This window comes from Rhinoderma darwinii, chromosome 12, assembly GCF_050947455.1.
Source record: "Rhinoderma darwinii isolate aRhiDar2 chromosome 12, aRhiDar2.hap1, whole genome shotgun sequence".
Lineage (NCBI taxonomy): Eukaryota > Metazoa > Chordata > Amphibia > Anura > Rhinodermatidae > Rhinoderma > Rhinoderma darwinii.
The window spans coordinates 60788806-60802228 of record NC_134698.1 but is presented as its reverse complement, the minus strand read 5'-3'; the positions used below and the strand labels follow the sequence as shown (position 1 = coordinate 60802228).

The window sequence follows — 13423 nt, the reverse complement described above, 5'->3', positions numbered from 1 at the left end:
AGACTGTTTCTTCAACAACAGTATTGATCCCGGATTCTTGCTATTGATTCTTTACATTATGTTCCACCACTAATATATGTACACCACATGGGCTGACGCCAACTTTACACTGTATGACTCATGTTTTAATTGTCTTGTTTCTGTGTTTCTGCTAATAAAGAAGTTTTTCTATCACATATTATCTTGAGCGTACTTGACCTCTTTTCTCTATAGGTTTCTTAGTAATGCTATGGTCAGAGTACCAGGTCATATTGGGTTATATGTGTGTGTTCTCCTTATTCCATAGTTATAGCTATTTGTGTTATAGACACATAAAGACATATATTCTTGGAGTTCACACTAATACTGCTCGTGTACATGTTGGTTATCTATATTACGAGTAAACCGACCTAAATAATATGCTGATATGCTCAATTGTTTTTCCTTTTTCCACCATAAACCAAATGTATTGTCTGTATGATATCTCCTCCTTGGTTGGTGATTATCTTCTATATTTTTTATTTCAACATAGGCTCTACATATTATAGCTCTGGGTTTAATAGAAGAAAAATATCAGCTACAGAAGGCAGCTGAGGAAGAAGTAACGTTTGATTTCTACCACAAGGCATCCAGTAAGAAATATGCTCTTCTAATTTCTTTATTTCCAGGTCTGTCTTTAAAGGGAGTCTGTCGCCAGAAGTCCGTTTGTAATTAGCAGAGTACTAATATGGATGATGCTAACCTGATTTTCACTTTGTTTTTCTTGTTCCCCAGCGTGACTCCTTTGCAAAACTATTTTTTATTAAATGTATTCAAATTCGCATTTTGGAGCAACGACGGCATCTCCATTACTCCAAAATCCTAGCGCGTCATTGCCCTGTTCAACCCCATCCCTGCTTGCTGTAATTGACAGGGGCCAGGCAGCATACTGTGCAAATACACGCCTGGCCCCGTAGTGCAGTGAACGCGTGCGTCCCTGCATCGTAATCGTCGCATGCGCAGCATAATCAATATGTGTAATTGTGTATTATTTGTAATTGGCACTACTGCGCATGCGACGATGACGACAGCCTACCCCTAAAGAGAAGGACTTGAGGCATCGCGGAGAAGAGGGAGTAGGCTGACGTCATGTGCGCATGCGCAGTAGTGCCAATTACAACGGCGAACATATTGACTATACTGCGTATGCGCTGATTACGATTCAAGGACGCGCGTGCGTTCACTGCACTATGGTGCCAGTCGTGAACTCTCCGAGTACGGTGCCCGGCCCCTGTCAATCACAGCAAACATGGAGAGAGGGGGGTTGAACAGGGCAATGATGTGCTAGCATTTTGTTGCAACGGAGACTCCCTCGTTGCTCCAAAATACTAATTTGCATAATTTAAGTCACGCTGGGGAACAAGAAAAACAAAGTGAAAATCAGTTGAGCATCATCTGTTAGTATGCTGCTAGTTACAAACGGATGTCTGGTGTCCGACTCCCTTTAAATAAAGGTTCGCTGTGTGTTTTGAAGCCATCTGCAAAATAGGGCCATTATATAAATGTCACTTTGTCCCGGCCACACTTCCGCACATTACCACATCAGTTATGGACTGTTCTGACTGTAGCTGATACACTAAATGGGCACTTTGTTAGCTACACGCATCCAGTAGCACGTTGGTCTTCATTCTGCCTTCAGAACCACAACAATTCATCGTGGCATAGATTCTACTAGGTGTTGAAATTGTTCTGCAGGAGTGTTGGCCCATGTGGACAGGACAGCTTCTTGCAGTTGCCGCTACAGTGTCCTTTTGCCATAGGGTAAACAGCTGCCATGAAGATATCAACTTGGTCAGCCGCAATGCTTGGGTAGTCCCTAGGACTCAAACGTCTATCCAGAGGTATCAGAGTGAAACATTCCCCACACCATAAGGCCTTGTTCACACGACGCCCAAAAAAGACGTGTAAACGTGCCAAAAACGCTGGTGTTTTTGTAAAGCGCGCTTTTTAAAATACAGGCATTTTTGATGCGTTTTGTGCACGTTTTTGGATGCGTTTTTTTTTTTTTGGCACGTAATTTGGACTCTCCTTGACTATGGGAATTAGGCGTGTTTTCGACACGTTTTACACGCCAAGAATTAACCTGACGCTTCTTTTTTTACACGACAAGTTTTTTATACACGCGAGTGTAAAAATTCAGGAATGGTTCATCTTGCAACAAATTCTCGCCCTTCTATCAGCATGGTGAACAGAAATCTGGATTTATCTGACCAGACGATGTTTTTCTACTTCTCCAATTTTTCCCATCTTTTGCCCACTGAAGTCTTGCCTTTCTGTTTCCCTTAGACACCAATGGCACTCGGACTGGTCGTCTGTTAGAGCCCGACCATGCTAGAGATGACAAGTTGTGCATTCGCACATGTTAGTTGGAGAATCTGCGTTGTATTCGGCGTTCGTCAGAACGATTCTTTACATCCTCCTCTGACCACATTCATCGAATAGTTGTTGACGTCCACAGGATCCCCTTTTGCTGTTTTTTCTCGATCCCACCATTCTCCGTATACTCTCGACACCGCTACACAAGAAAACTCCACAAGGTTGGCAGTTTTTGAAACACTGGCACCGGCTAGTCTAGCACCGATGACCATGCCTCGTTGAAGTTGATCAGATCACTCGATTTTCCACTCTAACGTGGATTCACGTGGAAACTGATCCATGGAAAAGTTGCTCACTTGATTTTCTGTTGCACTCCATGGGCTTGTGTCTAATTTTCATACAGGTAAGCTCCAGTCATGAAAAGGCAGGTGTCTCTAATAAAGTGGCCATTTAGTGTATATGTTCATGGTTATTGGCCCTACAACACTGGAGGGTTCACAAAGGTTAAGCACTTACAATGCAAACTATCTATAGAAAGTGAATACGCTACAAGACACTGTATTTATTAAAGTAGACCTTCAAGGGAAACACCGTTTTCCATCATAGTCCCCCCACCTGATTTTTTTTTTTTTAATCCCGCTCTGCACTCCTTTTTGTTATATTGCATTCACTTCCCGGCAGTCCAGCATCGTGTCTGCTTCAGTTCAGATTCCATCTTGAATTATAGATTTCAACCCGCTTTCTCTTCCTCAGTGCTATGCTATCAATCCGTTGATGCCTCAGCACAGAATCAGACGAACAACTAATGCCAGTACCATGTCTGCCTGCTGGGAGGATAATTGTGATTATCCTTCCCTCAATATGCTCCCAAATAAACTAGGAGTCTAGCAGGGAGGCTGAGCTGTGATCTTCTACATTATAACGGTGACAGGAGCTGTCTAATCATCCGTGGTAATTCCGATTGGAGTTTGTGTCCCCCCTGTGGATAGCCTCTGCGGAACAGTCCATGCAGTTTCATCATACAGGAAGTTCTGGTGCCTGTATGAGTGACCAAAGGCTTATTCTCATAGGCCCAAGTAGAAAAGAGGAGTTTGTATGCAGTGCTTATACAAGCTAAATGCGGTATCCTAGGACAGGTTCACTGAAAGGCAGTTCTTAGACTTTCCACTCCATAGTAAAGCTGAGCGGAGAAAGAGAGGGGCAGACATAATCAAAGGGGATCTCTAACGTTCGCAATGAATAACTTTTAAAATTGCTCGCTGATTAAATGATTAAATGATTAAATTTTAAAGCTTAATTAGCAGACTGACTAAGAACATTATAGGGAGAGAGTCTTGTGCTGCTGATGGGTCTAAGGGAAAACCGATTTACATTCTAAATCGAACACTTCCCTTACGTCCCTCACAGCAGCACATTACATGGGGATGTAGCAAATGATCTCAAAATTGAGTGCCAGAGGCAGCCACTTCTGTACAATTATTATTATATTTTTTTTAATTCGTATTATTTTAAATGTGGCAGACAGGATGAAGTGGCAAACAATAGTAACTTCTGTAGATCTTTAACAAAGTTTTACATGAATAATACGAATTTGTTAAAGGGTTATTTTAGCCACAAGCATTAATCATCTATCCGCCGTATAGGTAATAAATGCTAGATCAGTGGGGGTCCAACCACTGGAACGCCTCTGATGCATGTGGCTGAGCAAGCGGGCTGCCGCTCTATCCAAACTCTACAGGAGTGATGGAAACAGTCGAGCGCAGTACAATAAATAGGGATTTTTATTTTCTCTCTGAAGTGTTACCAAAAGGTCGACACCCCTTGAAAAAGCAATCTACGCGAAACGCGCGTTGGGGTTTTTCTCCATACTTGGGAGCTGTCACAACTGAGGAGCCACATGGGTTAGTACTTGCTGGTCTTTTTCACTAAAGACTACTACTTTTTGTCATGCTATTACCAGGTTACCTGTATACTTAGACAATGTCCTAAATAGGTTATCTCTATTACTAGTTCCTTTTTGAATTAGTTACTATATTGGTACTGAGTGTATTAAAATTACTTACTACTATAAACAAACCACTACCCCTGTATCCCCTATTACTGTTCACAGAGACGTAGTTTACTGGGAATTTGCAGATACTATTTTTGACACAAGTGTGCCGTTAGTCTTATTACATTGTTCTAGGGACTTGTTTTAGAGTATATTTTTTTGGTAACTTCTTTTGGGAAACCTTCCCGATGAATGTGACATATACAAACTGTATTAATTAAAGTAGCTTTGTGGCTCCACATTGTCTCCTACTTTGGAGATATGCAGTTATTGGGTTTGTAGTCTGTTTTTAACTATGTACTTTTGTATTGTTCAATAAAATTTGTAATTTTCGATATTTTGTGCTTCTTACTTAAATAGTTCCGACTCCTTTTTCTCGTGTATTTAGTAACAAAAGGGCTGGTATATGATATGTGTTTTCACTGGGGTGTATATCATGGAACCACATTTATTTGGTGACATATTCCTGTAATCATTATTCTGTTGTCATATTTATATGTCCACATTTTAAACACATACTGTATATTTTTTGTACGTGCAGGAATTGGAAGTTCAGATGTGACTGCCTCAAGTCTTGTAACCATGCTAGAGAGGCTGAAAGGTGTACCACAACTAGAGGCCCAGAAAGATATGATAAGCTGGGTATGGCAGGTAAGAACCGTTGTGTATAGAAAATCAAGTGCTCAAAAATGTCATGTTGAGCTCAATTATTTTACCTTTCAGAATCCATATATGATCGTCAACTATCAATAAGACATTTGTGTTTAGTATGTGATATTTATAGTACGCAATCTGACTGCAACTCTGGTAGTTGTAGTGTTATTACAGCTTCTACTTAAGGCTATGTACACTTTTGAAGCTAATTTTTTATTTTATTTTTTAAACACTTTTGAATTGATTTAAGAAAAAAAAAATTTAAATTTTGAGATGCAGCTTCTATGTATTCTGTATACATAGAAGCGGTATCGTTCTGTCAATGCTGATTCTGTCAGGTCAGCTGTACTGGCGGCTTAAAGCTGGTCCCGCGTGTCTCTGCCAAGCAGGATCCAGTTAATAACTATTACATTGGCACCCCGCAAGCACGCCCCGGGGATTGTGGGCGATGGGCCATCGCAGGGGGCTGCCCGTGAGCTGGCTCCATACTTTCCCTTTTGACTTCCGCTGTATATATATAGAGCAGATGTTGGAAAGGCGTTCACGTCAGTGCCCTACAGAATAAGATCTAGAGTCCAGTATTTTTCCATTATCAGTACCTTTATAGTAAAAGAACATTTCTTGAAATATATCTTCATTCAGCTATTGAGTGAGATATATGAAGTAGAAATAAGGATTATATTAAATAGTAACTATATTGATTTTATAGACAAAAAAGTTTGACTCCTGTAAGGTGCCAAATTCTCAATGGCAAATCCATAAAATCAGTAAGGAGCATATATGATTCATCAGTTGAATAATACTATATTCTTCCTCAATTATTATATATGTTACATAATTTGGCAATATGGATCTCACTTCATTACCGAAAAACGGCTGAAAAATCGGAAGCAGAACGCCTCCAAACATCTGCCCGTTGATTTCAATGGGAAAAACGGCGTTCTGTCCCGATGGGCCGTTTTTCAGAATGGCCTCGTAAAAAAACTGCCATGAAAAAGAAGTGCATGTGACTTTTTCAGCCGTTTTTGGAGCCGTTTTTCATAGACTCTATAGAAAAACAGCTCCAAAAACGGCCGTAAAAAACACAGCGAAAATGGCTTAGAAAACGTCTGAAAATCAGGAGCTGTTTTCTCTTGAAAACCGCTCCGTATTTTGGGACGTTTTTTATTTTGTGCGTGCACATACCCTTACACCTACACCTCCGGGGTTGGGAGGAGGACGTAGGCGACTATTACAGAAACACCTGAACACCCCTAGTTTTATACAAGGCTCTGGTGGCATATACGTTTACAGTGTCCACCAATCGCACTCCCACTCTCATGTTTCTACAAGAGTTGCGGTGACCGGTCTGCAAATTGCATTCTATTGCTGGGTCTACACAATACACGTGGCTATAGGATAATCCCTGGTTATGTAATTTATACTTTATGGAGGCCTGTGAACGATGGAGGCAAAAGAGTATTAGGAGATGGTAGCATATTATGACTGATCGCGCCCTAAAATCATTTTCCCAGCAACAGGAAATGTATGAGATCCCTCAAACTGAATTTTCTAAGTTCTTACAATTTCGGCATGCTTATCAGGCACAATTCAGTGATCACAGTAAAGTTGTAACCTCGGATAAGATAATCCAGCTAATCGAGACAATGGGTAGTTCTGCAGGATTTAATTCCATGTTTTATAAATCCTTGCTGAACATAATATTAGTTAAATACCCTGTACGGAGTAGAAAAAGTGGGAGGGGGATATTTGGTCTATTGAGGAGGGTCGTTGGCCGGAAATGCTGGAGAGGGTACCACAGCTGTCCCTCAGTGAGGCGCATAGACTGTCGCATTTATACTTTCTTCATAGAGTTTATAGAGTACCTAAATTCTTGTTGGATATAGGGGTACGTGCCGATTCATGCCACAACCTAGTGACTTAATACACATTGATATTACCCACATGTTGTGGGTCTGCCCAAATTTAGACCGGTTTTGGAGGGGAATGGTTGACATAAACCACATATATTCAGTGGATGTCCGCTCGTCTCCATTTGTCTTCACGTATCTTGGGATACGTGGATGTAGTAACTTATAGCCCTGGTTAAATTGCAATTGCATGGATTCTTTTTATAGCACGAAAACTGATAGTACAGGGTTTAATGGGGAAGACGGGATCCTTGCTGGCGGGGGCTGGACGTTTGTACCTTGTAAAATTGTAACCTGAAAATTCTAATAAGCGCATGCAATTTAAAAAAAACGTAATGCCGTTTTACAAAATTTTCCTGTCTATTTTAATGCCCATTTTTTAAATTTAGTTGCTGGAATCTGTGAAAAGACTACGTGAGAAATCTGGTCAGACAGCAATCGCTATGTCATCATCTGATGTGGGTAAAGTAGATGAGGTAAGCAAAGAAGGAGGAATTATATCTTGTACCATCATTTTATTTTTATGGTCATCTATTATTATGACTATAGCCATACTGGAAAAGGAGGTCATCTAAAGGGGTATTCCGGTTTCAGCAAAAAAGAAATATTCTTTGTATAATCAAGTTATACAATTCTCTAATATACTTTCTGTATTAATGCCGTACGATTTTCTAGATCTGCTTGCAGTCATTCAAAATGGACCTTTTTAGCTTCGTCCTAGGGGACAATAATTTGCCCATGGTCATGTGATGATCACACAGGTTCACGGCTCATTACAAGACAGTGATGGTTCTTATTGAATGACTGCAAGCAGAGATTTTGTAATTGATACAGAAAGAATATCAGAAAATTGTATAACTGCATTATACAAGAAATATTATTTTTTTCTGTTAAAACCGGAATACCCCTTTTGAGAGATAGAGTAAGAATTATTTCACCATTAAATGAAAGGGCAGATGTTCCTTCTCAGATTTGGCCTGTCACTTTTTGTTATAAGGAATCCTAGAAAATAAGCGGATCACAAGGGGTCCCACTGTTGAGACCCCCAGCCATCAGGTGTAATCGTATGAGGACCCTGGGAGAAATTCTCCTACTACGCCACCACAGGGAAAATTAAGAGGGATTGGAGAGGAATCCTATCCCAGCCGTTTAACTCTTCAGATGCCATGACCGCAGGGTGCTGATGGGTTGCCATGGCAGCCAGGGCCCTAAAGAAGGCCTCTAGATCTGCCATGTGTATATGCCTGTTTGGCCCGGCCAGAGGCAAGGTCTATTACGCTGCCTCTCAGTTTTACACTGACCGGCATAATACACTGCCATACAGAAGCTTCGCAGTGTATTATATAAGCGATCAAAAGACTGGAACAAAAAATTTTTAAAAATAAAATGTTCAGAAACATAAAAAATAACAAAGGAAAATCAGAAAAAAACATTTTTCTCCTTACAAAATGCTTTTATTATAGAGAAATGAAAAATAAAAAATGTTCTCATAATTGTTATTGTCACAACCGTAACAACCTATACTAAAAAAATTAACATATCCCGAATATCAAAAAAACCCACAATGGCGGAATTGTGTTTGTTTTTTTTTGTTTATCCCCTCCTCTCAAAAAAATAAAAATAAAAATAAAGTACAAATTAATCAATAAGTCCTATGTATTCCAAAATAGTACCAATGAAAACTAAACATCCTCCTGCAAAAAAAATAATTAAACATTGTTATGGCTCTCAGAATGTGGTGACAAAAACAAATGATTTTGAAAAGAAAGAGTTAATTATGCAAAAGTAGTAAAACCCCCAAAAAAATATAAATCGCTGGAATCGGGACGACCCAGAAAATGAAGTTCACAAGTAATTTATTCACTTTTTCCCATCCCCTGACGTCCTTGTCCATACATGGATAGTGATGTCGGGAGCCCCCCAAGATATACGTTTAACCTTTACCCATAGGCTCCCATTTTTAAAAAAATGTATACCCTGTGATAAACTTCTGTTTTAGTCTACTACACTATTCCATCCTTAAAAAAAAAAATGTATGCCAGAGAGGACACTCTTTTGGTCTCCATCGAGATAATTGAGCCCTATGAACACTTTTATCGTGTAGGTTGGGATCTTTCCCGATGTACACGATAAATCTAGGGCAATAGTGTGATTGGGGCCTAAGATTTATATATTCGGAATCAGTGTTTTTTAACCCCTTAAGGACTGATCACTTTTAATTTATTTTCGTTTTTCATTTTCGCCTTCCTAGAACCATAACTTTTTTATTTTTCCGTCGAGAGTGGTGTGGGGCTTATTTTTTTTGTGGCAGGAGTTAGTTTCTAATGGCACCATTGTAAGTACCATATAATGTACTGGGAAACTGGGAAAAAATTCTTTGCAGGCTGAAATTGGGAAAACTGCGATTCCTACATTGTTTTTTGGTTTTCATTTTTACGTCTTTCACCGTAAAAACGACAACTCTTAATTTTACTCTGCGGCACAATACAATTAAGGTAATGCCAAATTTATACAGGTTTTTTACTACTTTTAAAAACACAAAACTTTTTGGTTGAAAAAAAATAAAGATGGTTTTGTTTCACCACATTCTGAGAGCCATAACTTTTTTCTTTTTTTCTGTGCATTGAGCGATGTGGGGGATTATTTTTTGCTGGACGAGCTGTAGTATTTATTGGTACATATAATTTTTGATAACTTTTTTTTACATTTTATTTGAGAGTTGACCAAAATATAGCGATTTTTGGCATTTTAAATAGTTGTATTTTTGTAATTTTTTTACAGCATTCACCGTGCAAGTTAAATAAAGGTACACTACCGTTCAAAAGTTTGGGGTCACCCAGACAATTTTGTGTTTTCCATGAAAACTCACCCTTATATTTATCAAATGAGTTGCAAAATGACTAGAAAATATAGTCAAGACATTGACAAGGTTAGAAATAATGATTTTTATTTGAAATAATAATTTTCTCCTTCAAACTTTGCTTTCGTCAAAGAATGCTCCATTTGCAGCAATTACAGCATTGCAGACCTTTGGCATTCTAGCTGTTAATTTGCTGAGGTAATCGGGAGAAATTTCACCCCATGCTTCCAGAAGCCCCTCCCACAAGCTGGATTGGCTTGATGGGCACTTCTTGCGTACCATACGGTCAAGCTGCTCCCACAACAGCTCTATGGGGTTGAGATCTGGTGACTGCGCTGGCCACTCCATTACAGATAGATAGAATACCAGCTGCCTGCTTCTTCCCTAAATAGTTCTTGCATAATTTGGAGGTGTGCTTTGGGTCATTGTCCTGTTGTAGGATGAAATTGGCTCCAATCAAGCGCTGTCCACAGGTTATGGTATGGCGTTGCAAACTGAAGTGATAGCCTTCCTTATTCAAAATCTCTTTTACCTTGTACAAATCTCCCACTTTACCAGCACCAAAGCAACCCCAGACCATCACATTACCTCCACCATGCTTGACAGATGGCGTCAGGCACTCTTCCAGCATCTTTTCAGTTGTTCTGCGTCTCACAAATGTTCTTCTGTGTGATCCAAACACCTCAAACTTCGATTCGTCTGTCCATAACACTTTTTTCCAATCTTCCCCTGTCCAATGTCTGTGTGCTTTTGCCCATATTAATCTTTTCCTTTTATTAGCCAGTCTCAGATATAGCTTTTTCTTTGTCACTCTACCCTGAAGGCCAGCATCCCGGAGTCGCCTCTTCACTGTAGACGTTGACACTGGCGTTTTGCGGGTACTATTTAATGAAGCTGCCAGTTGAGGACCTGTGAGGCGTCTATTTCTCAAACTAGAGACTCTAATGTACTTGTCTTGTTGCTCAGTTGTGCAGCGGGGCCTCCCACTTCTCTTTCTACTCTGGTTAGAGCCTGTTTGTGCTGTCCTCTGAAGGGAATAGTACACACCGTTGTAGGAAGTCTTCAGTTTCTTGGCAATTTCTCGCATGGAATATCCTTCATTTCTAAGAACAAGAATAGACTGTCGAGTTTCACATGAAAGCTCTCTTTTTCTAGCCATTTGGAGAGTTTAATCGAACCCACAAATGTAATGCTCCAGATTCTCAACTAGCTCAAAGGAAGGTCAGTTTTATAGCTCCTCTAAACAGCAAAACTGTTTACAGCGGTGCTAACATAATTGCACAAGGGTTTTCAAGTGTTTTCTAATCATCCATTAGCCTTCTAACACAGTTAGCAAACACAATGTACCATTAGAACACTGGAGTGATGGTTGCTGGAAATGGGCCTCTATACACCTATGTAGATATTGCATTAAAAACCAGACGTTTGCAGCTAGAATAGTCATTTACCACATTAACAATCTATAGAGTGTATTAATTTAATGTTATCTTCATTGAAAAAAACTGTGCTTTTCTCTCAAAAATAAGGAAATTTCTAAGTGACCCTAAACTTTTGAACAGTTCAGACTTTTACGGCGATAGCAATTTAGCTAATTTTTTTTAAATTATTTTTGACATTACTTTAGAGGAAAAATGGGAAAAGGTTTTGGTTTTTTTTGAACTTTTAATAAAAAAAAATTTCACTACGAATAGCTATATTAAACTTCTTTATTTATTTTTTTACACATTTTATCAGCCCACCTAGGGGACTTGAACCAGCGATCGTTAGATCGCTGGTACAATACACTGTAATACTAATGTATTGCAGTGTATTGTCATTTTTACAGGCTTTTGTTGAGACGTGCTTCAGCATTTGAGGGGTTAAATGGCCACGAACAGCGCGATCGCTGTTCCTGGCCGTTAATCCCCGGTGTCCACTGTAAAACACAGCTGACACCCACTCAGTATGGAGCGTGCTTAGCCCGTGAGTGTGGTCCATAATTCCCTATGACGCTTATTACATACATGTACATGATCGTGCATCAACGGGTTAAACTATTAACTGATTTTTATAGTTTAGGGGGCATTCAGAGGTGACAGAGTACCCTTTTAAAGGGTTAACTAGTCTTTCAACCGGTTCAGGACCAGGCTATTTTGAGCCTTCAGGACTGGACACCGTTTAGCCATTTTTAGCATGCGAAAGTTGCTTCTATCTTCTCCTCATGGTCCCCGGCAGTCACTGCCGGATACACAACATTCAGCTGCCCGATCGCTCGGGCAGCAAGCTAAAACCCGTGCTGTAAATACTCTATGGCGCGTGTTTTTAGGAACCCCGACCGCCAGACGTTTAAATACAGCCAGCAGTCGGGAGCCAGATAAAGTTGTCCCTGTTGCCTAGAGCTATAATTATGTACACTCAATTATTATCTATTTGTATTTTCTCTTAGGGACAGAGCTCACAAGAAAAAGAAAAGAGGAAGCGGAAAGCAGAGGCAGCAAGACTCCACCGTCAGAAGATCATGGCGCAGATGTCTGCTATGCAAAAGAATTTTATTGAAACCAACAAACTTTTATATGACACCACTCATGAAGCACAGAAGACCTCCACCTCCACTGAGGAGTAGTAAGGCATTTGATTTTTAATTCCCTATGATTTGTTTGCTTGAGCCACTACGACAGTACATATATTTACCCCTGAATTTGTAACCATTACATCGACCATTCCCAAGACTACTGTGCATATACGAGGCTGATGTTAAAAATAGAGTGGTCTTAATGGGGTTTTCCACCAGATAGGTCATCGGTGCGGGTCCGACACCCGGACCCCGCACCGTTAAGCCACTCCGGTGGCCTACGGGCACCAGATGTTATGGCACATAATGCTATGTACGGAGCTGGAAGCAGTTGGCTCTGTACATTGCATAGCGTTCGTGCTGCAGGTCTGCATCTATTCACTTGAATAGGACCAGAACTGCAGCTCTGCCGCTATTCCGTGGACGGAGCCAACTGCTTCCGTAATGTATGTCCGGTTCACGGAGGCACCGGACCAGCTGATCTGTGCGGGGTCGGAGTGTCGGACCCACACAGATCCTGTACTGATGACCTATCCGGGGGATAGGTCATTAGTTGTCAGAAGGTGGAAAAGCCCTTTAAGGGGAGATCACTTGGTTGCAAATTGTTATAAAGTGGTAGTGTTATCAGAAAATGGATGTTGTAATTTAGGACCATTTGGATCCAAGGGATTGCTTAAAGGAGTTGTCCACTACCGGACAACTGATGATCTATCCACCGGATAGGTCATCAGTATATGATCGGTGGTGGTCCGACACCTGAACCCCACACCGATCAGCTGCCCTGTAGAGCAGTGCTTCTCACTGTGAGGCACCCCCAGTTGTTGATGAGGCAGAAGTGAATATATGCTGCGCAGACTTGTATAGATGCACCATTCTCAGGTTTAGCAATGTAGAACTGACTCTCTTTGTGCTTATTTTAAAGGGGTTTTCCTAGAATCATAAATGATCACCTACCATGTGGATAACTTTCTGATCGCTTGGGACTCCATTGCTGGAATGGAACTCCAACCGATTGTGAGAACAGGGGTCCTGAACCCCCAGATCATCCTCACTGCACCCCCCCC

At 40.5% G+C, this 13423-nt stretch overlaps 1 protein-coding gene across 2 annotated transcripts in view; it reads left to right on the top strand.

The window, feature by feature from the left end:
• Positions 1 to 13423, top strand: part of UBR1 (ubiquitin protein ligase E3 component n-recognin 1) — a 98039-nt gene that overhangs the window by 58350 nt on the left and 26266 nt on the right. For both annotated transcript variants that reach the window (XM_075844727.1, XM_075844729.1), the window contains exons 26-29: positions 512 to 611; positions 4926 to 5035; positions 7338 to 7424; positions 12234 to 12409. In XM_075844727.1, the coding sequence (XP_075700842.1) occupies positions 512 to 611; positions 4926 to 5035; positions 7338 to 7424; positions 12234 to 12409 (473 nt within the window). The remainder of the gene's footprint in view (positions 1 to 511; positions 612 to 4925; positions 5036 to 7337; positions 7425 to 12233; positions 12410 to 13423) is intronic.